General features: G+C 49.7%; 1 protein-coding gene across 2 annotated transcripts in view; it reads left to right on the forward strand.

Annotated features, from left to right (window-relative positions):
- Positions 1-25447, forward strand: part of ST8SIA5 (ST8 alpha-N-acetyl-neuraminide alpha-2,8-sialyltransferase 5) — a 48960-nt gene extending 23513 nt beyond the window's left edge. For both annotated transcript variants that reach the window (XM_019739696.2, XM_019739697.2), the window contains 5 exons: positions 8954-9040; positions 12527-12671; positions 16377-16489; positions 17261-17353; positions 18479-25447. In XM_019739696.2, coding sequence (XP_019595255.1) covers positions 8954-9040; positions 12527-12671; positions 16377-16489; positions 17261-17353; positions 18479-18947 — 907 coding nt within the window. In that variant the 3' untranslated portion in view covers positions 18948-25447. The remainder of the gene's footprint in view (positions 1-8953; positions 9041-12526; positions 12672-16376; positions 16490-17260; positions 17354-18478) is intronic.
- The last annotated feature ends 1607 nt before the right edge of the window (positions 25448-27054 follow it).

The following is a 27054-nucleotide window of genomic DNA, read 5'->3' on the forward strand; positions in this document are numbered from 1 at the left end:
GGTGGGGCCCGACAGAGCAAGAACTAAGTCTGCTTCCCAGGACCCTGGCAGTGGGAAAGCCCTGGCCAGCGGCACGCAGGGATGATGGTGTGTGTTTTATGAAAAAAACCCAAAGTGTGCAAGGTCACCTGTGGTGACTCGGGCCTTTGAGTCCCCGGCTCAATTACCAGTCTCTGCGATTATCATCACCGTGCTCCTTGTGTGTAGAAATTGAAGAGGGCACGGGCGCGTCTGACCTGAAATTCAGTCCTTTGTGCCGAGGGGTGCACGTTGCCTTCTTGCTACCACCTTTAAAAAACTATATATTCATTGACGTTTTGTATTGTTTTGGGTATTTAAATGACACAACATTCAACAGGTACAAAAGGTATGCAGTGAGAAGTCCCCACACACAGCCCCCCAGTTCTCCTCAGAGACAACCCATGTATCCTCGTCCCTCCTTCCAGAAAGTCTGTGCAAAACACGGCACCTACGTGTGGATAGTCTTTACTTTTTCTCTTCTTCTACGTATATGGCAAAAGAACTGTGCTCTCCTCTTCCCAATGAACAGTATGTCACCTACGGCTCTTTTAGATCCTGTGGGAGGAAAAGCACATTCCATGCTGAACGTGTGTGTGTGTGTGTGTGTGTGTGTGTGTGTGTGTACCACAATTTTCCCTCCCTCCTAGGACTGCCATGAATTCAGTAAACCCATTTAGAGGAATTTGGGTTGTGTTACTCATGACAGGATGTATATTTATTTGAAAATAGTTATATCTAGATGTGGAAGAAATACAGTTCATTCACAGTCAGGCAGTATTGGGCATTTGTGAGGACTCATGGGCCCCTGACATGACCACCAGGACGCTGTCCATGCCCCACGGGCAGGAGCCATTGCTCCTTGAGCCATCTGCCATGATTTCCAGGCCGTGTGGGTCATAGAAAGAGCCTGGGCCTTGAGGTCAGGCAGAGCTGGGATCCAAAGCCAATGCTGCACCTTACCAGCTTTGCATCTTCATACAAATGAATTAATCTCTCCGAGCCTTTCCTTACCTACACAAATGGGGACCTTGTACCTAGCTTTTAGGGGTTGCCATAAAGACGAGCTGAAATAACATGTCCACATACATAGCAGTCCACATACATAGTAACACACATAATAGGTGCTCAATAAATGTTCATGTGCCTCCTCCTTCCCCTTTCTCTCCCTCTAGAACCACCACCAGCAACAGCAACAGCTTTTCTGGCTGTCATTCAGGCTTCATAAGCTTAGTAGCTGCAGGAAAGTTCCAAGATAAGACCAAACGTGCAGCTGGGATTAGCTGCATTGTTTATGGCCCCTGTACCAACCGAGGGGCTGTGTTCCCGCTCTGGAGATAAACACTTGAGGCAGCTCGCCCTCCTGTCAATCCTATCCAGCCCTGGGCTGAGGACACACAGTGGTACCTGCCCTCATGGAGCTCACAGCCCAGGGTGGGGAGGGGGCGGGGGGAACCGATTACCCTGGGAGACAAGGGGATACAGGGAACTTACTCTGGGCTGGGGCAGGGAGGGGTTGTCAGGCAAGGCTGCTCTGAGGAAGCGACATTGGCTCTCTGCTCTGAAGGGTAATAGGAGTTAAGGAGGACAGAAGGACCCTGTGCCAGAAAGGATCCCACTGTGTCCCAGGCCCGGAAGGGTCAGGGCAGCTTGAATGGCAGCATGAGAGGGGAAATGGAAGCTGTGTCACTAGAGGAACCTTGTAGGGCAGAGCCTGATTTAGATTTTATCTTTATCTGAGGGCACTGGGAACCCATGGAAAGTGTTTTACGCAGGAGGTGGTGGGGCTATGATGTAATTGGTGCTGAATGCACGCCACCGAGGAGCTGGGATTTAGTGACCAAGATAGCTGCCCGGACCTCAGTCAGGAGCCAAATCCATAAGCTCATAAGAAGAGAACCTTTATCTTTTCTCAGAATTCGAAGATCTCAGGCCCTGAAACATTATACTGTGGAAAGCCAGAGCACTCTCACAGAGAGCTCACCTTAGAGTTTTCAAAGGGTAAATAATTACATTTTTAATTATAAAATGCAGACAGTTTCTTCACGATTACTTCAAGGTCTGCACAGGAAGATCTGAGAGACCCCATAAATTGAGCCTCCTTCTATGTCACTTCCCACCTCTCTACCCATATGTTGTCTATATTTTAGTATGGGTCCCTGTGTTGGTTTGCTAGGGTTCCTATAACAAAGTACCACAGACTGGGTGGCTTAAACAACCGAACTTTATTTTCTCAGCATTCCAGAGGCTAGATGTCTGAGGTCAAGGTGTTGACAGAGACGGTTTCTTCTGAGGCCTCTCTCTTTGCCATTTTGATGGCCGCCTTCCATCTGTGTCCTCACAGGGTCTTCCCTCTGTGTACCTGTGTCCTAATCTCCTCTTATAAGGACATCAGTCACAGTGGATTAGGGCCCACCCTAGTAATGTTATTTTAACTTAACTGCCTTTTAAAAGACCTTATCTCCAAATGTCGTTATATGTTAAGATATTGGCGGTTAGGGCTTCAACATACAAATTTTGAGGGAGACACAATTCAGCTCCTACTAACAGTGCCTATCACACCTTCCATTTAGGGACCAAATTGGACATGACCTGGGCCCTTTGTTTCAAGCCTACATCACAAACATGGGGTGTGATAGGGAACCTCATATTTCCCTGTGATCTGTGCCTGCCCTTTGTGCCTTGTCGTGGACTCATGTTGGTGGCATTTGGTCCTCTGCATGTTTGGCTCTAATTCTCATCTCTGCCTTTGGGACACCCACTCTGGTCTCCTGAACTGAGCCGCCATCCCAGCTGGTGCCCTCTGGGCCTTGCACGCCCCTGTCTCTTCCATGGCAGTTGCCCTCTCTTTGGTCCCCACACCCGGGGAGTCTTGGGGTCTAAGAGGAGAGGAGAGGCCAGGGCTGGTCATGGGGCATCTGCGTGTGAGCCTGGTGGCATGCGGGGTGGGGGGGGCAGAAAGGCCAGTGCCCCCTTTTTGGAGTCAGTGGGCCCTCCAGGGCTGAAATCAGAGAGCCAGCCTCTGATCCGAGTAGTTCTGACACCACCTGGCTATCTGCCGGTTTTGCTGTGCTCCGGCCTAGAGCGGTGAGCGGCGCTCCTGGTGGAGGCCCTGAGTCATCGGGAAAAGGTTAAATCCCCATCTATGAACAGAGGGGGCAGGACGGATGCACTGCACGGCCCTTCAGGCACATGAATGTCAGCTGGCGTTCTGTCTGAGGAGACAGGGACGTGTGTGATTCATCTGGGAACGACTGTCTGTGATCCAGCATTGCTCCAATCAATGGTAAAGTCAGTCAGCTGGAAAATTCCCACATGGACAAGGCCTCCTTCCCTGACAGTGTCAGATGCATGAAGAATTGCTCTATGCTGATTTGTTATGAAAACACATTATCGCTAATACTTACAAAAATTATGTTTGAACTTAGTCATTCTAGAGCCTCTTTATTTTTAAACCAGCTGCTGCCTGTGCTCGCACCCAGGTGGTCTCACCTCACCCCACTGGCCTCTCCTGCTGCCCCTTCCCCATGTTTCTGGGGTGGGGAACCCTGGCTGAGCCCTGTACTGAGACAGGAGAGAGGCTGGGGGCCAGGGCCGGGCAGGGCTCTCCAGGGTGGGCGGCTGCTTTGTTCCCAGGTACCTCTGAGTCATGGAGTCTTACCCTGCATGGGCTCAAGACGCATTTATTAAGTAGATGAGTGGATGGAGGAGTGGACGAGACCTGGGTGGAAAGAGGGGAGGCCATGGAAGGAAAGGGGAAACAAATCAAGTAGAATGTAAAAGCTTGTAATAATGAAAAGCGACAGTCTCCTGTCCCACACCTTCTCCTACAGCACCATTCCTTCCACCTCTTGCTGTTTGTCCTGGTAATTACCTCCATACCTCTAAGTACTACATGCCTGCTGCTGTTTCCTGACTGAAGACGTTTGCGCTGTGCTCACTGATGTCCTGCTTCGTGGGGGAGCACTCAGCTCCCTTACCCCTCCCCCAACCCCCTCCCCACTTTTCCCTGTTGAAGGGTATTGCTATTTTTAGCTCTCCTATCTATAGATTGCCCAAGTAACCTATTTCTTGTTCTACCAAATATTGACAGTACCTCTTGATCCTGTACTTTGTAAGATGAGGTTGTTAAAATGACCCCTACTTTTTAGTTGCAACCTCTGGCTTTAGTCATCCATGAGTTTACTTTTAAAATGTCAAGGCTGATAACATACATTCTATTTGTAACCATAGCAAGTCCTTTTTGGGTTTTCTCTCTCGGTTAACTCTGATGTTTGAAGATCAGACAACAGTGATTCCATCTCCTTTCTTGTACGTTCCCCACCCCCCTTTTTTCCTGGAGATCGTAGTCATCTTCTCTCCCTTCAACTCTTTAACTCTGTTATGCCCTATTTATTTTTTTCCCAACTCTGCATCAATCAGGCATTCCCCCAGGGTTTCCCTTCATCCTCTCGCTCCAAACTGGCTAGGCTGCCTTCCTGATGGGTCACATGTCATTGTCCGGGGACTTCCTTCTCTGCCTTTAGGTCAGACTCACCTTGGCCTAGAACCCATCGCTGCTTGCTTCTTGGTTTCCTCCTACAGTTTGCTTCCATCCGTCTTCAAGTCAACTCCCCCAAAATGGTGGGTGGGAGGTAAAGTTTGGGGTCCTTCTATGTCTAAATGATTTCATTCTTCCTTTACACTCGATTGTTGGTTTGGTGGGGTCGGTATTTTAGGTGAAAGTCATTTTCCCCCAGAATACTGACGACCTTCTGGAATCGAGGACGCTATGAGCAGGACACTAATTGTTCCTTTGGCGGTGACCTGTCTTCTCTCTTGAGTCTTTTCAGATCATGACTGTTCTGAAATGTCCCGATTGTGTGCCTCAGGCTTCACACCCCTGGGGACCTCTTCGCCTGGGGCTCATGTCCAAAGTCTTGAACTTTCACTTAAATCTCTTTACATTTCCTCCTCTGCTGCCTCTTTCTAGTTCCTCTGGGTTGTATACTGGATTTTCTTCGTAGCTCCTCTAAGACTGATATATTTTAATGTCGTCTTTTGCTGTCTCTTTTTCCTTTGAGAAAATTCCTTGGCTTTATTATCTTCCAGCTCCTCTAATGAACTGTTTCTCAAGAGCTCCTTCTTTGTTCTCAGCGCAGTCGGTTATTGTTTTAAGGACATCATCAGTTCTTGAACATCTCTGAGGACACTCAGTAGAATATTTTTAAGTTATAGTTTGTTCCTCCAATAGTTCTCTCTGTGGTCATTTCTTTAACCAGTATTTACTTATTTGTGTATTTAGTTTGTAGATACAAATGGTCATTAATATGAAATAGTTTAATTAGCTGTACAGGCTTATATTTTGAATACGTTTATGACAAAAAACAGTATAAGAAAAATAATGAAAGCAAGAAATAGAAGAAATAATACCCATAATCATAACGTACCAAAAAAGTCCCAAATGTTCTTTTTTCTAAAATTTATTTTCTATTATAGTTGACATAAAATATTAGTTTCAGGTGTACAATATAGTGATTTGACATTTTATACCTTATGAAGTGATCATCCTGATAAGGCTAGTGCCCATCTGACACCTTACATAGTTATTATAATTTTACTGATTATATTACCTATGCTGTACTTTACATGCCCGTGGCTATTTTAATAACTGGCAATTTGTGATTCTTAATCCCTTTCGCCTTTTCACTCATCCCCCCCCCCCCCGCCCCAATCTGGCAACCACTGATTTGTTTTCTGTATCTATGAGTTTGTTTCTATTTTGTTCGTTCATTTATTTTGGTTTTTAGATTCCACATAAGTGAGACCATATGGTCTTTATCTTATTCTGTCTGCCTTATTTCACTTAGCATAACACCCTCTAAGTCCATCTACATTGTCACAAATGGTAAGATTTCATTCTCTTTATGGCCGAGTAATAGTCCATTGTATATATGAGTACATACCCATTTTCATCCATTCGTCTATGAAGGGACGCTTAGGTTGCTTCCACATCTTGGCTCTTGTAAATAGTGCTGCAGTGAACATAGGCATGCACCTGTCTTTTAGAATTAGTGGTTTGGATTTTGTGGGATAAATTCTCTGTGGTCATTTTATCTGATGGTTTCTCTTGGTCTGTTTCCTGCAGGGTGACCAGGTGATCCTTGGTTATCTATTCATATTTAAGATTAAACAATACAAAGCTGATAGGAACTCGAGTCTGAGAGCAGGCTTTCCTTGTGCTTGGGTGTTCAAGATGCTGCTGGCCCTTTTGCTGCTAGAATGCCCAGATCTTTTCACTACGAATCATAAATTATTTTTAGGCAGGAACTGACAGTCTGATTCAATCCCTCTCCCCTCATTGGACATTAAATATTTGGCTGCTGTGGGGTGGGCTTGATGGTTCTGGATAGGGACTCACAACTAATCCTCCTTTTAACACCGCGTTGCTTCCCTTCCCTCCACGGCCCTTTAAAATTTTCCATGCAAATTGGTTCTATCTCTGGGCTATGCCATCCCTGCTATGTCACCCCTTCTCCTTCCGCACACTTGTTGAAATCTCTCTTCCCCTGAGACCCGCACCCACTCCCATTATTCTGTTCATCTGGTAGGTTTATACCTTATTTATTCTTCTTCTGGAATATTAATGGTGTCTTGGGAGAAAGGAGATAAGTGCCTGAGATCAACCCTTCGCCTTTAGAGATGATCTGTGCATTTGTAAAGCAATTTATAAAATATTTGGCACGTATTATCTCATTTGTTCTTTCTGACAACCTTTGAGATCTGCAGGGCACAGGTTATTATATCCGTCTCACAGATAAAGCAGCTGAGTCTCAGAGGGATTAAATGACTTATCCGAGGTTACATTGCACGTCGGGGATGGAGCCAGGTGTGCAGGCCCCAACTCTGGTCCAGTGTATGACACAGGCATTGGAGGCACAGAGAGTGAGGCCCTGACACCAGTAACAGTCAAACTTGGGACCCCGGCCTGCAGTGTTACCATAGCTGTGTTTCTGGCAGGCAGGCGTTTGAGGCATTGGCAGCACAGGGGGCTGTTCTAGGGACCTGTGGGTTGCAGGAAGGGGGGGAGGGAAGCAGTGGGTGAGCCAGGCCACTTCTGTGTAATGACATCTCTCCTCCAGTGTCACGTGAGCTTGAGATGTGAAAGCTGCTGTGGGAGGTTTGGGAAAGCCAGAAGGACAGGTCAGGATGGGAGGAGGGGCACCTTCCCGCTCTTTGCAGCTGCTAAGCCAGTCCCATAGTCAAGGAGTATCTGAACTGGGTCTAAGGCTCAAGTCCCCGTCTGCTTCCCAAATCCACGTGCTTAGTCACTATCCGGTACGACTTTTCCTGCAATCACGCCTCCCCCCACCAGTCGCATACTCCCTCTGTAGGTGAGGCTTGCCCTGTTTGAGAACAACGATTTCCCCCTCCAACTAAACAGAGGGACTCGGCTCTGTAAAATGAGCCTGTTTTGTACCTTCTGGTTAACTGAGTATTTGCCTTTTTTGGGGAACCACAGACCCCTTTGGGAAGTTGATGGAAGCTTCAGATTGTCCCCAAGATACGCACATGGGTGGATAGACATGGGATTTTGCCTGTGATTCACAGGGCTCATGAGTTCCCTTCAGCCCTTCAGTGGACCTCGGAGTAAGAGCTACAGTTACAGTAGTTTTTTGATAACACCCAGCTCCTGGGAGCTGCTCACTTCCCCAGTCGTGATCAAACCAGAAGGACCTTGAAAGGGCTCCTCTCTGTACCACGCCCAAGACCAGCCAGCTTCTGAACGAGTCCAGAGCCAGGTGACCCTGAACAGCTGCAGGTCGCCTGGCCCTGGCACGGGGACTGTGGCAGTGGTAAGGAGAGAGAATTCATAGCTGTCCTTTAAGGAACTTAACGATCTGTCCAGCATTTCCCAGTGTTTCTGAGGAACTCCAGTCTGATGCCCTGCTCAGTGGGAAAAGGGTCCCATGATCAATGTTTTTTGCTGGTTTCAGTCAAAGGGAGACTCCCACGTGATTTAGACATCCCCCTTCCAGAGTGTGCTTCAGGGTATCAGAAGCAGAGGTGTGTAAAAACCGACTGGCCTAAAACCTTGCAGGTGGGTGTTCAGACAAAAGGAGCACATCTCAGGTTTCTCATCTCTTCCTTTCTGTCATCTGGAAATTGTGATCTGCCCTTGGAAAGGGCAGCTAGAGGGGGCGTGCCCTTGTCATGAGCCCCACTGTGTGCTGAGCTCAGTGTGTGGGTGATTTACAGACCTTCCCTTAGGGAAGTGGCCTCATCCCCTCAGGGGTTCCTGAGACAATTGGTAGGTCCATGGGGAGTGGGCACAGGAGGGAAAATGTTTTAAAATGTACCCGGGGTTGGTTTTAATCAGATGTGGTAAGACACAGAGAATCGGAAGTGACTCATGAAGGACACAGATCCCTGGAAACTGGCGGCACAGTTCGCCGTGCAGGGCCACAGGGGAAACATCAGGGTGGGTTGGAGGCAGAGGGGTGAGGGGATGACCTGGGGGAGAGCCGTTTGTGTGGTTTTCATAGGAAGGAATGGCAAGGCGGGGTAGACAGGTTTCGGGTTGGCTAGTTTGAATAATTTCGGTGGGCTCTGTGGCCCAGGGACTGCCCCTGGTGATCTGATGCCTGGCCCTGGGATGATTCAGGCAGGGGCTGGTGGCTCAGTGGATGAAGGAGGTGGGCAAGGGAGTGGGCTCTGGATTGGTTGGTGTGCCTATGAAAGGTGTGCTTGCAGGAGAGTTGTTTGCCATCTCTAGGAATTAGCAAGGCCCCAGGTCCCCAAGCATCAAGACTACAGACAATAAGAAAATGCAGTTAATGCAGAGGGCCAGCCCGGGATTTGGCATGCGTGGAGCAGGAAGGGAGCGCGGTTGGGAATGACGACACTTTGTCCAGCCTGGCCCTCTCATGGACTCTTCCGTCCTCCACTCCCCCAGGGTGAAGCAGTCGGAGCTGTTCGACAGGTGGAGGAGCCTGCAGATGTGCAAATGGGCGATGAACATCTCTGAAGCCAACCAGTTCAAGTACCTATGACTCGTCTGTCCCGCCCGGCCCTCTGCCTGGGGGGTTTACCTCCTGCCATCTCTTCAGATGCCCCTCATCCCGCAAGGCCTGCCCCAGGGGCATCTCCCGGGAGCTGGCCCTGACGGGGCTTTGGAGTCGGGGCAGTGGGGGCAGGGGTCTCTGACTCAGCACGCAGGCTGAGGTGGGCACCGGCAGGGTGCTGTCCTCCACAGGCTCACCCTGAGTCCTTGCAACAGCCCTGCAAGTTCAGTGGTGCCATCCCTGGTAGAGCTGAGGTCACCTGAGACATAACGGTGAAGCGGTTTGCAGGGGATCTCCAGCTGGCCTGTGTGTTAAGTCTCCTTAAGCACCTCCCTCTTCCCCTCCCCACGCCTGGGGCAGCTGCTCCAACTCAGCAGCCCCCTCTTTCTTGGAGCTCTTGGGTTCTTACCGCCTATCCTGGACATTTGAGCCCTGCTGTAGGTTATCTTCTAATTGTTCTCTAACCAAAATTGACAGATTATAAGCTCCCAGAGAGGCAAGAGCTACATCTTAAAGTTCTCCTGTCCTTGAGAGCTAAGCGGCTGCCAATGTCCAAACATTCGTTTTGATTAATGGCGAACTGTAGGGTCCTCTCCACCTCTAAAAGTCTGTGAGTTCACGATTTTGTTTCCGTGCAGGTAGAACGTATTATTAAATAGAATTGTTAGGCTCCTGGCTATGTGTGCATAAACTGGATTTCAGCAGTTCAGCTTGTAGTTTAAACGTACTGAGGGGCCATCAGCATGAAGGAACCCTACATGGGAGTCTGTGAGAAGCAAATAACACTAAGTATTGTGTTATTGTGTATTTTCTTCATAAGTCATTTGTTCCAGTTTGCTGCAATTACAGGCCATCTAGAGACTGGGTAGTAGTTTTAAGTGGCATATATATATATATTTTTTTAATGTGGCTGTTTAAAGTGATCACCCCTGAAGAGCAGGTGCCTGCAGCCTGGAACCAAAGTCCTCTGGGACGCTGCAGCAACCCAGCTAAGGTCCGACAGTAGTTTTCAGAGACCCATGTATCAGAAGTAGAATCTGAACTTGAGCCAAGTACTGGAAGAGCAGGGAGAAGATCCAGGGCCTGGGCTGTAAGTGCTGCCCCAAGTCCACACCTCAGAAAGAGCTGTCACTGTGGGCACTGGGCAGGCAGATGTCCCTGGGGCTGGGTGAATCTGAGTTACACTGAGGGAGTGGCTGCTAAACACTCAGTGTGGACGAGGTCAGTGAGATGCACAAGGGTGCTGTCCAGGCTGAGCTGGACAGAAGCCTCACCAGTGGGATTCACATACGTATCTAAGGAAGTGATGAAGCGACAGGAAGATAATGTGGCAGGAGAAAAACAGTGACCCTTTGGTAGGGATTAGCCAGCGCTCTCCAGGGGAGAGGCGCCAGGGGAGTTGAGACCCTCTGGCAGGGGCAGTGGGAGAGTGGCTTTGGGTGTGAGAAACGGAGGTGAGTGACATCAGGCCTTGCCATGCTCTACGTGGAAATACCTTCAAGTCTGTCGGTGGCCTACCTTTGTGCTTGTTATAAGCTCATTGAACAATGATGAGATTGTCAACTCAGGTTCACAGGAACGCAATGCAGTGAAGTGGGGCAGGGTGGGGAGGGTGTGACAGAAGACAGGCCTAAGCATTCCAGTTACAGGAAAGGAATCCTGTAAAGGAGGCCCTCTCTCACCCTAATGCTTCCAAGTAGATACACTGGCATTCTGGTTTATGTATCAGTCACTTGTGAGCTTGGTTAGTCTGAGTCCTGCAATGGGGTGATCTCCAGTGGGCTAACAAGGTTGAGTTTCTGTACCAGCAAAGCTAAACAGGCCAGGTGCTTGTTTGTCATACTGACCCGGGCGTGGCCCCGTGCGTGGTCACATTCTGAAACCCAACCCTCCATAGGAAAGAATGTTCTCGGTAACCGGCAGCGAGCCGAGCTCCTCAGTGAAGTCCCTGTAAGGGATAAAGTCATAAAAACGTATGTGTATAACCTTCTTGGCTTTGGCAACCTGGAGTCACAGAATTACAGAGGGTCAGAAGAGCCAACCCTGTATTCTACAGTTGAGGAAACTGAGGGTCAGAGAGGGAAAGAGTCCTGCCCGAAGCCCCACAGCTGGACCCAGGCTTCTTGACATCAGGGTGGCAAGCCAAGTTTCCATCCTAGATCTAGGTTGTGAACTTTCCAGAAAGCCCCTAGTGGTCCTCATCCAGGCTCCATGGGGAAGGTGTTCCATTTCTCCCATGGCCACCTGGACCTTGGGTGTGACTTTGTCGGGAGCCAATGTCGGGAGAAGAAGGCCAGGGTGTACTCAGCCCACTGCTGCTGTTTTAGGAGAAAGTGGGTCCTCATGGGCCTGAAATCCCCGATGTGAGATGGTGGCAATTTGCACCCTTTGTCAAACCCAGCCCCTCTGCAGCCAGGGCAGAGGGCTTTGGGTCCCCAGGGCAGGGGGAGCAAGATGAGCCCAGGATCTGACCCTATCACCAAACCTTGCCAGCAGGCCTGGGAAAACGCACTGCCGATGGGACAGCAGCTGCAGACGAGAGAAAAGCCAGGCTCCTCTGGCCTGGCTGCCTCCCACGCTGCCCTCATCAGACACATTCTCCCTTGGAGGGTGTTTGTTTTAAGCCTGTTTGCATCATCTCAGCTTTATCCCGTCTGGAGCTCATGTTTGAGTGTTTTTTTGTGAGTGAAAACCAAAGGGTTATTATTATTTTTTCATTAAATAATGAACTCCTGCAAATGTCTTTTGGAAGCTAGGTTCTGCTTTCTGCAGGAAGTCATCCAGTTATCAATGCACCACCCCAAATTTCTGGCCCTCCCCTGTTCCTAAGACAGTTTCTAAATGATTGAAGTGGCACATTTCTGTTGACCAAGTGTGTCTTAGCTTTTTGACCCTATCAGACCAGGTCAACGCCTTGTCTAGAGTCCAGTCTGAGGGCCAAGAACCCAAGGAAGAGCTCTGCGTCCCTGGGCTTCCGTGAGGGCTGGCTACATAGTGTTTCCGGGAAATAGTAGGGTGCTTAGCAGATCTTGATGAAAGCTCAGATGAACGAGTCAGCCGCAATCGGCAGGTACCAGGTAGTCGAACACTCGTGTGACTGACATTATGCAGGATCCCGAGAGGCGGGGTCCCTGCCATCAAGGGGCTTTCATTCAAGCAGGGAGGGAGTTGGCCGATGGTGAAGCAGGTAGGACCCAGTCTGTACTCCAGGCCTGCAGAAGCCAGTGTGGTCTGGGGATGGGGCAGCTGGGAGTTCACATTGAGAAACGTGACTGGACCCTGAAAGACCTTGGCATTGGGAAGAGTACTGAAGGGGGAGGGGACCGTATGAGCAGATGTGTGGGGAGGGTTGGGGTAGGTGGGAGAAAATGGTTCTCCCTTGTCTCCCCAAGGGACCCCTCTGTTTCAAGAGCCTTGCTCAGCCCTGTGTCACCGGTCTCTCCCATCTGTCTCCTGCCCCACAGGTCCACTCTGTCCAGGTGCTGCAATGCCCCCTCCTTCCTCTTCACCACCCAGAAGAACACTCCCCTGGGGACGAAGCTCAAGTACGAGGTGGATACGAGCGGCATCTACCATATCAACCAGGAGATTTTCCGCATGTTTCCCAAGGTGCCGCTTTGAGCAGGGTGGTCTGGGTGGGGTGGGGGGCAATGGAACTGACCCAGCCTGGCCCTCTGTGGCCATGTCACTGTGGTTGGCACTACTCTGCTTTGCCCTCTGCCCCGACTTGTCCTGGCCCTGGTTGGCCATTAGGCTCGGTAGAACATCTTCTGGGATCCTTGGGGGTTCTATATGGAATGAATGCCAATTATTCGAATAATGGCTATTATTCGAATAATGGCTATTATTCGAATGACTTTTGACAAGAAAGTGGTCATAGAATTTTGGTGGTTGCGCTGTTTGTAGTGGACATCCTGAAGCTATCTGGGACAATGATAAGCATTTGTCCCCCACCCACGGGCCGCATAAGAGCCAAAACATCCATGCAAAGGTTGCGTGTACACAAGAAATCACCAAGCACTGCAAAGCAAAGCACTGAAAGCTTGGTCTTGTCTTGGATGACCTTAAGCTGTCATTTTGTTTTTCTAGGCTTCAGTCTCCCCACCTGTAACACTGGGGTTTAGACTAGAAATAGGTTTGGGCGCTTACAACAGAAACTCTCAAATAGCAGAGACTTAAAGAAGAGAGACATTTATGTTTTTCCTTTCACATGTAAGAAATCTGCAGGTAGGCTGTTCATCCAGGGCCAGACCAGTGGCTCCCTGGTCCCGGGGCAACCACAGAAAGAGTGAGTGATCGACATGAGCAAACTACTCAGATCACGGAAGCTCAGCTACATGCACATGTTCGCTGCATCAGATTCTCAGAGAAGGGGCCCTGGAGACAGATTCTGATGGTTACCTTCTGAAGCCGAGGAAGATTCCATGGGACGTGTTCACAGCCACCTCCTGGAGAGTGCCGGGCTCAGGGCAGGACCTTGTGGGTCTAGTTTGTAAAAATGCTGAGTGGGGCCAAGTTCAGGTCTTTCTGCATGAAATCTGAGGGCCTCGGCTGCCCTGCTTCTCGAGGATGTGCTAATGAAACACGTCGCAGGGTTCCCTGCATCCTGTTACGTGCACCAGAGTCTACTGGTGAGACTGGGCATTGTGGGGGCGCCGGGGAGGAGCTAAAGGTGGAGAGGTGTCAAATGGACCCTCCCACATCACAGTGGTGGAGGACGCTGCGGTGTGAGCCATGTTGACAACGTGGGTCTTGCATGGCCTGGAGCACTAGGTTGACAGCAGGTAAACTTGTATCTCACGCCGGTCATCCCAGTGGGTAACACACAGCTTGGTTTTGACATATGGGTCCGCAAAGGGCCACTGGTATGGACTGCTGAGGCCCAGAGAATTAGAGGAGGGATTGCCAAATGTTCTCTGGAAAGGGCCAGAGAGTAAATATTTTAGGCTCTGCAGGCCATATGGTCTCTGTCACAACTATTCACCTTTATTGTTCTTGCACAAAGCAGCCATAGAGATGAGTAAACAAGTGAATGTGGCTGTGTTCCAGTAACACTTGAGTTCCTCTTAGATGTTGAAATTTGAATTTTATATTATTTTTACATGTCACAAAATATTCTTCTGTTGATTTTTTTCCAACTATTAAAAAATATAAAATCATTCTTAGCTTTCGAGCTATGCAGAAATAGGTGGTAGGTCAGATGTGGCCCACAGGCCATAATTTGAGACCCCCTGAATAGAATATGTGACACAGAAGTCCCAAACTTCCCTAAAAGTATTTCGTTGAGTTTGTTAAAAAAAAAAAAAAAAAAAAAAAATAGAGCTTCTCAGTCTCCTACTCCCACCCTAAAGATTCTGATTCCATGGTCTGGGATGGAGCCCAGGAACTCATATTTTCAGAAAGTCCCCCAGTCGATTTTGATTTACAGAAGTTTGAGAAACACTGACATAGAACATAAAAAGCCTTTGATGGTCTCTCCAAAGATGACTTTGTTTTTTCCCTTTCTCTAGTAAAAGTCAGTGCGGTTCCCCCACTGGTCATGAGAAACCCTTGTTTCCCCATCTTGGCCCCAGGCCTGTCACTTCAGGGAAAATGGGCCATGAAGGAAGACAATCTCCTACAGATGATGCAGCATCTCCTTTAGATTCAGTTTCATTCCCCATGATCCTGTCGTAGTATGATTTTTCCAACGGCCCATCTGGCGGTCGGTCCCAATGGAAGCCCAAGGTGCTGACGGGGGCTGCTCTCCTGCAGGGCCAGCCAGCTAGCGTGTGCTGGGAGAGCTGCCCAGTAGGCTCCTGGTGTCACAGATGGAAGGGACCTTCAGGGCCACCTCATAATAACAACCTGGTCTTCTTGCTGAGACCCCTCTGGGCCGAACGCTGCTGTAGGTAGTCTTTTCTTTGTCATCCATGGTTCTCAACCAGGGGGCCGTTTGGGGACATTTAGCAATGTCTGGAGACATTTTTGGTTGTCATGACTGGGGGTACGCCTGGCGTGTAGTGGGAGAGGCGAGGGGTGCTGCCAAGCGTCCCACAGAGCACAGGTCAGCCTCCACAACAAAGAATGGTCTGGTCCAAACTGTACACAGTGCCAAGTTGAGAAACTGCTTTACATCAGCTCATTGAATCACATGAAACACATTACCATCCTAATTGTACAAATTACCGCATTGTAATTTGTAACAAATGTTATAAAATGTACAAAGCTGAATTGCTGAGAGCTCTAAAAACTTGTCTGTAGTTCCCTCAACTCACGATAGGGTAAACCCAGGATTGAACTTGGGGCTTTTGACTAGGGTGCCCAATCCTGGTTTGCCCAGACTTTCCCGGTTTGACCAAATGTTAAGTCCTGCATCCCGGGCAAAGTGCCCCAGTCCTGGGCAAACTGGAATGGCTGGTCACCTTACCCTTGACTCCAGGCCTGTCCTCCTGCCCCATGCCTGCCCACTTCTACCTGCCTCAGGTGGGCCATGAGGGGATTATGGCCTAGAGTGGGGACATGATAAAACCAGGTCTCCTAACTCTCAGGCCACTATTTGCTTTTTCCTGCCAACTTGCCTGTGGTGCCCAGGAAAGCATGTCCAGGGAGCCTTGTGGGCAGCCAATGCCCAGACCAAGGTAACCTGCCACCTGAGGTATGACAAGGTCAAAGCAGTGGGAGCTCCATCCCGACCTCCCGTGAATGTTACCACTCAGTGTAAGTCCTGCGCTCCCCTGGGCTCAGCGCTCTCTCTTTGCAGAGAACTCAGGCGTCCCAGCCTCTCATTGCTCCCCTGACGTGGCCTTACTTGCTCTCTCCTAGTGTCTTGTCCCTGCTGCTGCCAAGTCCTGGCATCTATCCCAGTCCAGATGACCTTTCTGTCTCAGTCCTGTGTCCTGACAGGGGTGAGGGCCAGGTTTAGGGCTCTGGTCCCTGGGTGACCCTGCCCTCATCTCTGCTGCTGTCATCCCACAGAACACGTACATTAATCATTAAAATACGTACACTCACAGTCATAAAAAAGCTGAGCTTCCAAACATTGGGAAAACTAAAGGCAAGCAGGGCTAACCATAACCTGTTCTCTCTTCTCTCTAGACACCAGGGCTTATTGAAAAAGGCTATGGAGACCTGGCTTCTGGTCCCAGCTCATTCATAATTGCCTGTGGGACTGAGAATAGGTCTTTTGACCTCTTTTCTCATATGCAGGTGGAATAACCACTTTTCTCTAATGTTCTCCACCAGGCTGACTCATGGGGCCATGAGGAGTGGAGGTGGATGTGGGTATGGAGGTAAGAGCACCAGATGAAGGCTGTGCCCCCCCTGTCTCCCCAGGACATGCCCTACTACCGGTCCCAGTTTAAGAAGTGTGCAGTGGTGGGCAACGGAGGCATCCTAAAGAACAGCCGCTGCGGGAGGGAGATCAACAGCGCTGACTTTGTTTTCCGGTAAAAGAATCACCCTGGTCTCCTGCTGCTCCTGCTGCTTCTGTCCCTATGGCCCTCCCCCTTCGTGCCTTCCCCTGTGGTACCCCACCCCCATAATGCTGCCCTTTATATGATTAATCCCCCACTCCCCACCCCTGCAAGCCCTTATGCTCTGGCTTGGCCCTTCTCCTCTCCAGTTCTGCCCTGTTGGGCATGTGGTCGAACTTCTCAAGTCCTCAGTCTCCACATTTGCAGAATGGGAGCAAATGGCACAACAGATGTGAAAACATAGAGATCTCCCAGGGGCCATGCAGATTTGTGGGCGAGGCTGTCTGAGCGGCCACTTTCCTGGTTGGGTTCTACTCTTCCACAAGCACTGTTTGGAACCAGGGTAGCCTTGTGGCTGACACCAGTATGAACTTCACCCTTGCTTTCCCTACGCTAGAGACTGAGCCTTGTATTTCTTCTTTCTTATGTAGAGCCCCCTCTTATTTCTTTGGGTATCCTTATTTATGTCTTCAGGTTGGGTAAAAAAGATAGGTTGAAAATAAAATCTTATAGTAGAGAGACTTATGTTGAAGCTGCCTGGGTCATAGATTCACAATTATTGGGGTTGGTGGAGGAAGGGGTCAAACTGTCCCCTTCATGCCCAGGCCACAAAGATTCCACCCAGCTGGCTGCCTCTGCACCCCTCTACTCATGATCATCATCCCGTCCTTCCCCTCACCCTCACCCGACCGCCATCTGGAATGACTGACCACATGCCTCTGGGCTGTCTCATCTCTTCTGCAGGTGCAATCTACCCCCCATCTCAGAGAAATACACCACAGATGTTGGGGTGAAGACAGATGTGGTCACCGTGAATCCCAGCATCATCACAGAGAGGTTAGTGGCCCTCTTTCTAGACCTGTGCTGTCCAACATGGTACCCAGTAGTCACATGTGGCTACTGGGCACTGAAACATGGCTAGTGTAAACATGTACTATAAGTGTAAAACACACACCCGATTTCAAAGACTTAATATGAACAAGAGGATGGACCATATCTCATTAAATTTTTATATTGATTACATGTTGAAATTATAGCATTTTGGGTATATCTAGTTAAATAAAATATAAAAATTAGTTGCACCCATTTTTTTCTGCTTATTTAAATGTGCTTACTAGAACATTTAAAATGACATATCTGGCCTGCATTGTATTTCTTCTGGACAGCACTGGGCTAGACTGTCTTCACCTAGGGATGGGTCACAGAGCTTTCAGTGTGTGACAGGCAGTGGGTAGCTCCCTGTCCAGTGTGTCCAGGTGACACTGGGGAGAAGCCTCATGCAAAGACCTCAACCCCCCACCTAGCTCCCTCTTGGGGTATGTCCATCTGGGAGGCCTCAGGGGAGAGGGTTAATGTGTTAAAACTCCAACCTGGGCATAGTCACACCATCCAGGTCAGATGAAAGGTAAGAGGAGGGGGAGCTGTTAAATTGGGTCAGAGTCCCAGGAGCACCGACAGAGCCAGCAGAGTGAAGGAGCATTAGACAGGTGTAAGAGGAGGCCACCCTGAGAGCCGTTTAATGTAAAGGACAGGTGAGTGAGGGGCTGCAGGCGTATGGCTGAGAGGACAGGCAGCTGGTTTGCCATCCTGCATTTGGATCTTGGGGAAGACCGTACAGGTAAATGCCCCCAGGGCTCTAGGGAAAGCCTGCACACCCTCACCACCTCCCCACTGAGCCCACCAGGGCCAACCTCCTCAGTTTGGGTTAAGCCTTGCCCTCGCCCTGAAGCCACACACTATATATTGGTCACTTTGGGTTCAGATTGTTCTCTCCTGCCCCACTTACAAAAATATAACTGTCCCCAAGGAAGGCTGGACATTCACCTGTTGAGGTGACTGAGATGAAAGGACGCCCCTCGGTCCTTTCAAAGGATCCCAGGGTGCAGGGGTGGGGGAAGCAAGGGCCCCGGACCTCACGGGGAGTGGGCCGCCGACCCTGTCCCTCTGCACCCGCCCGCCCAGGTTCCACAAGCTGGAGAAGTGGCGGCGGCCCTTCTACCGCGTGCTGCAGTTGTATGAGAACGCCTCCGTCCTGCTGCCCGCCTTCTACAACACGCGCAACACTGACGTGTCCATCCGCGTCAAGTACGTGCTGGACGACTTCCAGTCGCCGCAGGCCGTCTACTACTTCCACCCGCAGTACCTGGTCAACGTGTCGCGCTACTGGCTCAGCCTGGGCGTGCGAGCCAAGCGCATCAGCACAGGCCTCATCCTGGTCACCGCGGCACTGGAGCTCTGCGAGGAGGTGCACCTGTTCGGCTTCTGGGCCTTCCCCATGAACCCCTCAGGGCTCTACATCACCCATCACTACTATGACAACGTCAAGCCGCGCCCGGGCTTTCACGCCATGCCCTCTGAGATCTTCAACTTCCTGCACCTGCACAGCCGCGGCATTCTGCGTGTGCACACGGGCACCTGCAGCTGCTGCTGAGGGCAAGGAGGCCGCCCGGCCCCACCCGGCACCCAGCACCTCACCGTCCTCTTCCCCCCTGTGCTGGGCAGGGCAGTGCGAGGGCCTGGATGAAAGGCCGCCACTCCCTCGGTAGTTCCGCTTCCTACTTGGGACCTGTGGGCCCAGAGGTAGGGGTGGGGGCTGCGGCAATCAGCTCTGTGCCAGGCATCCCGGACCTTAGCCTGGGCCCTGTGTCTTAGCCCTGACCACAATGCGAGATCTGGGCCCTGGGGACTGCAAGTGAATAAAGCACATTTCCACTCAATTTTAGCATCCAAGAGGAGCACAAACTGTCGCGGCCTTGTCACCTACAGGAAGGAAGGCCCACAGAGAATGGAAAAGGGGGAGACAGGACCTGTGAGCATGTGCGAGGTTTAATTCAGACTTTTGGGTTCCTGAGTTTTATACTGAGGCTTCAGCCCTGATTTGCTCTCTAGAATCTCAGAGTAGAGGGCAACCCCGCCACCAGACCTTCCTGTGAAGATAGAGTGGCTCAGAGAGGTCCAGAGGCTTATCAACCAAGGTCACACCAACTGACTGAGTCTATTAAAATGACACCATGAGATGGAATGCAAGGCCTGTGTGTTAGGATCTTCACCAAGATACCCTCAGCTGAGGAGAGCCACAACTTTCAAATACACACACACACACACACACACACACACACACACACACACACTGTCTTGGTGCCTCCAAATTCAATCCTGCATTTGATCTTTTGATGAGAAGGAAATAAACCAGACCAGCCATTGCACTAAGGTTCTGAAGCCAATGTTATCGACTTAATAAGTGCTTAGCTATTTGCTTCCTCTTCTGTCTCCTTATTTTCGGCTGTTTTAACCAGGAGTTATTTATAAGATCCATTCCTCTTTATGTTCCTGAATACTGCACAATCCTGCTATATCGCCTTCCTGAACAGGAATCGTAAGGCTCTGCCTGGCTGGTGCTGCCATGTAACTGGTGAGCTTAGTGCTTAGTGGACGGAAGCACATCATGGCCTCTGATACCAGCGTCACTGAGGGGTCTACTGTAAAGATGGGACTTCCCACATGGCACAGCCTGGTGGCCTGCAGGCATATGGACCCACAGGGCCTGCACTTTGGGAAGTCAGCTGTGCCTAGGCTAAAAGGGCTTTAATATGCCGTGTTGCATCTGAAATCCATTCCCTTTGCTTCCCGCTGGCATTTCCATCATTAACGCAGCTGTGCCTAATAGACACCGTTGGTGAATTGCCTTAGAATTCAGCTTTGTGTAATCAGTGCTTGAGGGATGTCAGCCCCTTCCCTCCTTCTATTCCCCCCACTTCCCTCCTGTCCCCTTTCCCTTCTTCCTTTTCGTCCCTCCCTTCTGTAAACAGGCCTATTCCACAAGCCTGTTCTGCTTTGATCTGGGGTTGGGCTTGGGAAGACATGATGACAACTACAGGCACACCTCGTTTTGTTGCCCTTCACTTTATTGAGCTCTTCACAGATGTTGTGTTTTTTACCAATTGAAGGCAAGACCCTCCACCAGCAAAAAGATTACAATTCACTGTATGGCGGTGGTCTGGAACCGAACTCGCAGTGTCTCTAAAGTCTGCCCATATAGGCGGCATTTCTGTCTAATACGGGTAGCGGGCAGATCATTAACAAAATCCAGCCCTGAATGCTGGGTGCTCTGAGGAGGGGGAGGAAGAGCTAGGAGAACACAGCAGGGAGCGTGCTTTTATCTGATCACCTTATTTTACAGGCAGAGCAACAGGCCCAGCCAATAGGAGACAGAGGAGAGCACGGGTGCCATCCTGCGCCTCCAGGCTTACGACCCAGGCTTCTTTCTTGGTGAAACCACTTCACCTTGGCTTTTTTTCATGTTGGTGGGTCATCATAGACCATGTGCTCCTTGCACAGTGCTGTTCTAGATGCCGACCTTCCACCTTTGTGCTGAGCCCTGGTCCCAACTCGGAAACCGTCTGGTTGCTCGGAGCCTCAGCCTGCTTGTCTGCACAGCAGGGAAGTAGCCAGGTGACAAGGTATGCCCAAGTCCTTGGTAAAGCGGGAAGAACTGCACAAGGACAGTGGATGGTTATGCTTTCTTGGTTTCTGCCTGTTTCTCCCAAGGAAGGAGCTTCTGGGAAAGATTCTGGTAAACTGAGGTTTCAGCCACTTGTCTGTAGTTAATTGAGCCCAGTTCTTGAGACCACGGAATGTCAGAACTAGAAGGCTCTTAAAGACCATTTTGTCCTACTCAAAGGAACAGGCACAGAATGGGGGTGTCACCTGGGTCAGGTCATGCCTGGGTCTCTACCGAGTGCCTGCTGTGGACAGACCCACTTCCAGAAGCCCTGGGCGTAATGTTTACATTCCAGGTGGGGCAGTGTTTGGGAGCTGAAGCCTTGGTGAGTCAGACATCAGGGTTCTCACAGCCGAGGGTGTTGTGGGCTGGTGTCTGTCTCAGCCAGGGCCATTGTAAGAGCTGGGGATGGAGCATGAGGAGTCACCCCACGTAGGCACTGGGTCACATGACTCATGGTCCTATTTCTGCTCTAGTCTTAGGGCAAGTTTCTTCCTCTCCCTTAGGGTCTCAGTTTCCTCATCTCTACAACTAGAGGCTTCAGTCTCTAGGGTCTCTATAATCTCTAATTTCTTTTGAGGCATTCATGATATTTGGAACGAAGCCATAAATGATATTTATGATCACCATAGCTAAGATTTACCGACTCATTCTGTGTCAGGCCCTAGACTGAGGTCTTTCTGGGCACTATCTCCTGTAAGCATAACAGGACTTCCCTAAGCTCCAAACCTCTGTCTTAGCCACTTCCCAACCAGTGTCAAACAAGAGGGATCCTGACTGAGATTCCACTGCAGGGGGTACTCGGCTCTCTCTAGGGACAATTGCTCTGCGAGGCTGTGATGAGCACAGGAGGCTGTCTTGGGTCCAAAAAGCAGTCTTCACTTATAGACTCCCCACTCCCCCCAACCCTGCTCCTGGAAGTAGCACTAACCCACCCACAGTAGAATGGATGCTGTTCTGGCACTGGAGGGGAACTGAGGCCCTATCCACATTTTGCAGGTGAGGAGAGGTGCCCACATCAAATCACAGCATGTTAAGTGACTTGCCCAAGGTCCCATGGCCAGCTAGTGCCTCAGCTGGGACTCGCCCGATCTCCTGATTTCCAGGCCACTCTCTTTTTCCTGCAGCCAGAGTTTGTAGAACAAACATTTTTCAAAGGCTCAGAAAGACTCAGGCATTGACTCAGGAAGCCTCCATCACGTTCCTCGCAGCCCCATCACTATCCCACCCTGTATTGTACACTACCAGTTAAATTCTTATTTAGGGGCAGCTGACACTCCACAAACAAAGGTGCATCTTCCTTTGTGCTCAACCCACTGCTTCAGGGTTGAAAGGCAGCAAAAACAAGTAAATAAATGACTTGGTGCTTAGCCAAGCAAAAGGGAAGGTGGCTCAAGGTCAGGTGCTGCCTCTGAGACCATTTCAGCAGTGCTGTCGCAGCAACTCAGCCCAGCTTATCACCTGGTGCCACAGAGAGCCCATCACCCTTGCCTTTGCTGAGTATGGGGAGGAGGCAGGGGCAGCACTTTCTGACAATCTAAGGACAGCACCAAGCTGGCGTCAGCCAGGGCTTCAACACATATTAGCTGAGGGCTCACTTTGTGCCAGGCATTGGGCTGGGTGCTGGAGAACTATCGTGGTGATGACCAAAATGTAGCCTCTGCCCTCTTGGAGCTCCCAGTCCAGTGGGTGTATCCAGATGCTGAACCAGGAGGCCCACAAGCACCCATGAGCTGTGCTGAGTGCTGGCAAGTCCTGGCTTGGGGACAGTTATCAGGAGAGGAGGGCAAGCACATGGCAGAGTCCATCCTGAATTCTGAAGGTGGGCAGGAGAAAGATGGTAATGGCCAAAGCAGTGGATACTTCTTAGGCCCGATCCTTGACATCCATGTGACATGTGACAGAGGTGGCCTTTGGTTTTTTTGAGTCTTCTTCTCCTTTGTTTCCTGACAAACCACTCTCCCCCAACTTTCCCCCTGTCTCTCTGAATGTTCCTGCTCTGGCCCCTTTATTGATTCATCTTCTGTGAAGCTACCTCAGGGTTCTCTTCTCTTTCTAGGAGCATTGCTTCAGAAATCTTCTCTCTTCACAGCCTCAAGTCCCTCCTGTCCTTGCATCTTAAACCCCCTCCCTCCGGACCGGCTCTCCCTCAGAGCATCAGAAATGTGCTCACTGTGGCCTCCTATACACCTGTACCTGCGCCCTCTCAAACTTGAATGTGTCCTCGACTGGTACAGTTAAAAGGATAATCTGGACTCCGCGTCACCTCCTGCCACTTACTAGCTGGGTGACCTCGGGGGAGTTGCTGAAGCCCCTAGAGGCTCAGTTTCATCATCTGAGGAACGAGGCCAGGATACCAGCCTCACCAGCTGTGACGAGGGTTACGTGGATTACGGTTACACGATGCCTAGCACAGTAATCGACACTAACTAGACAACCAGGGTATGCAGGTTCTCTCTGCCTCCTCCCTTCCCCAGTCATCCCTTGGTGAATGGCTCTACCCCACCACTGGCCACTTAACCCCAAACCTGGATCACCCTTGGTTCTTACTGCTCCTTCACCCTCTAGGTTGTTTTGTTTTCCAAATCATGTCAATTCTAACTCATAAATGTCCCTTGAATTCATTCCCTACCTGCATCTCTTCTGCCCTAAACTCAGGCCCTCTGACTGATCTTCTGCTTCTAGAGAATTACTTTCTGGAAACACCTTTGGTGGAGTCCCTTACATGCCTGTACCATATAGTCCAGATTCCCTACGAGTCATGTAGGGCATGGCCCAAGCTGGCTCACTCACTTCCTAGAGACCCTCCTGCCATCTTCCCACCCCATCCCCATATTTCTCCTGTGCCTTTGCACAAGCTGTTGAAAATGCCTGGATTGGCCCCACTTTCCTGCCTTCCTCTCTCCTCCCCTTTACTCTGTCACTCTTGAAGATGATGTCAAGTCATGTCCTGTGTCCTCCCCTCTGTGAACCTGAGCAGGGCACGCTCTCCTCTGTTCTTCTGCTCCAACCATCACTGACTTCTGTGAGGACGTCCTCATGGCACATGGCGTGGGCATCTTGTGTCCTTGGCTGAGGGTTTGTCCTTTCCCTAAGGGAAGCCACCATATCTGGCTCATCTTGGGCCCCCAGCACTGGCACATAGACACATGTTTACTATGGCAGTGGGGTCTCTGGTTACCTAGTGGGCTCCATGGTTCAGGAAACCCTATTAATAACCTGCGTAACACCCGTGAAATTATCAGCTTAAGAGAGTCCTCTGTTTTTTTTGCCTCGTACCTTCTCTGTGGAAAGCTTGAGCTACGCAGACTCCACCACCGATCCTTGGGGAGCTTGGGGCCCAGGAGGCTGAAATGTCTGTGTTTTGGTCGCTTGCTGGCTCTATCACCCTGTCTCTGTTACCCTCTTTGTTTCCCCCCATTATAATCTTCTTGCTCATCCCTTTTGCCTGCTAACCAACCCTCTTTCTCTAGTTTAAACTAAATAAGGGAAGGATGTTTTCCTTTTTCCCTTCCTTCCATTTATCTTCTCTCCTCAAAACCGTATAGATTTATCAGGATCTTGTATCACTGTGCTGAGGTGCGAGTTGGCATGAGGGATTTATCAATAGTGTCACAAAAAAACAAGTGGAATGTGTTACTTATTGGCTGAGAAAGAGATGAGCTGAACTCTGCAAACCATCTGCTCCAGAGGCCTGGTAGAAGGCCAAGACCTTGGGGCTCTTTTCTTGGGGAGGGGGGGGAGGATGGTGCTGCTCTGAGTTTAGCACACACCCTGGCCTCTCCTGGCAACCAGGGCACCCCTCCTCGAGGATGCTGCTTGTGGTTCAGGGGTCAGACAAGGCCAGCGTGCGCCTTCTGTTGTTTGGAGGTCTGGTCAAAGCAGGGTAGTGTATGGAGGCCGCTCACATCCTACACGTCATCGTGATACAGCAGTGTGTTCTTTAAAGGGTGGAGTGTACATCACCTGTACGTGAATCCCCTGGGTGCTTGTTAAAACCCCAGCTCTGAACTCGGGGCCTATCGGGGGAGGGCAGCAATGCCAAGGCATCAACTTGGCACAGCGTCCCAGGTGACATTGGCAGGCACAGCTGCTGGAGAGAACCACTCTGCACCACTTGTGGTTCAGGGGCTGCCGCCAGGTGAGGGGGCGACGTCCGGCTCACAATTCAGATTGGAGTCTTAAGTTAGAAAAGAGTGAAAACAAGAATCTGGCACGTGACCCAACTTCTGTGTTTTCTATAAATATAAATGTACTACATCACCCGCTATTAAACTAGCATCAAAAATTCACTGCTCAGGAATCTGTGACATTTACAGGATCTGTTTTGGCCTTGACATTATCAGAGATTTCTGGGTTTGTTTTTTGTTTTGTTTTGTTTTTATTTTTAACTGTGGTAAAACGCACATAAATTTACCATCTTAACTATTTTTAAGTGTACAGTTTAGTAATGTTCAGTATATTCACACTGTCATGCAAACAATCTCCAGAGTGCTTTTCAACTCCCCATGTCCCCCTCTCCCAGCCCCTGGCAACCACCATTCTGCTTTCTGATTCTGTGGATCTGATGCCTCTAGGTACCTCATATAAGTGGAATCATACAGTATCTGTATTTTGGGGATCGGCTTATTTTATATAGAATCGCTTAGGTACTAGCTGTTCTCCAATGATATAAACTGTTTTCAGTGTCCCTAAAATAGCATTCTGATTTTTGTTTTTGTCTTGAGCAGTTGTCCTGGGTCAGTCCCTGGCTTCCGGCAGCCTTGGCGCCTTTGCCGAAGGTCAGAGCAGACCTGGTCTTGCTTGGACAGCTGGACTCAGTGTCCCAAGAGGCAATAGCTTTGCACATCTTTTATGCCACTTTGGATATTTCCACTGCATAGTCTCTTTTGTGAACCTTTTTCTCTTTAAAAAACAAAGAAAAGAAAGAGAAAGACACACAACCATGACTTAGCTCTCGGCACCAAAGGCAGAAATCAGTGACTGTCTCTCTTTCCAGTTGGGGGATGGTTCCCTTGGCAACCAAGTAACTCATTTCCTTCAACTAAACGATTTGCATAACGTTGGGGTAAAAGTTTTATATCCTCTAGAATTGTGGGGGGAGTTCCTGGGCCACTAGGGGAGAAAGCTGGGCCCAGGGCTCTGGCTTCCTTCACCCCCAAAAAAAACAAACAGAAGGAGGGTCCCACAGAAATGAACTGAGTGGCCTGGGGCTGGATTCACACCCACTGGATCATGTTCTTCCCTCCTTCCCCACTTTCCCTTGGAAAAGTTGAAACCAGCTAGTCTCCGTGTTTCCCCGAAAATAAGACCTAGCTGGACAATCATCTCTAATGCGTCTTTTGGAGCAAAAATTAATATAAGACCCGGTCTTATTTTACTATAATATAGAACCAGGTCTTATATTAATTTTTGCTCTAAAAGACGCATTAGAGCTGATGGTCCATCTAGATCTTATTTTTGGGGAAACACGGTAATACTTCAATCTCTTCTTCCTCCAACTGGAGACAAGTCCCCGGCCCTTCCCTCAAAGACGCCCCCAGCAGTGTGGTCCCCGTGAGAACTCGATCCCTGTGGCAGCTCAGAATTCCATATTCTGCCACAAAGTTTACAAAACCCCTGAACATCTTGACTTGTTAAAGGAGGAAATGGTTGCTATTTTACTGACACAAGGTCCAAGCACTCCTCACTTCCCAGGACAATATATCCAGTGAGTTCACTAAGCCCCCAGGGAGCCAGGGACTTAGCGACAGAAAATTAATTTTCAGCCCCTCAAATTGATGCTATAAACTCCGTATCAAAGACCAAATGTTTTGCTAACAGCGCATCCCTCAGGGTGTCCCCTTTAATTTTGACTTCAATTCTAGTGAACTTGGTTCTGGCTTCTTATAATCAAGCAAACTAAGAGCATGATAAAAGGTGCTAGACACAGCAGAAGTGGCAGCTAATAGCTTAATAGTAATGGCATTAAAAAGACCAAAACTATGTATCTCAGAAAACAGCAAATGATCATTTAGTGGAGGGGTAAATGTGTCCT

Source organism: Rhinolophus sinicus, linkage group LG09 (genome assembly GCF_036562045.2).
Source record: "Rhinolophus sinicus isolate RSC01 linkage group LG09, ASM3656204v1, whole genome shotgun sequence".
NCBI lineage: Eukaryota > Metazoa > Chordata > Mammalia > Chiroptera > Rhinolophidae > Rhinolophus > Rhinolophus sinicus.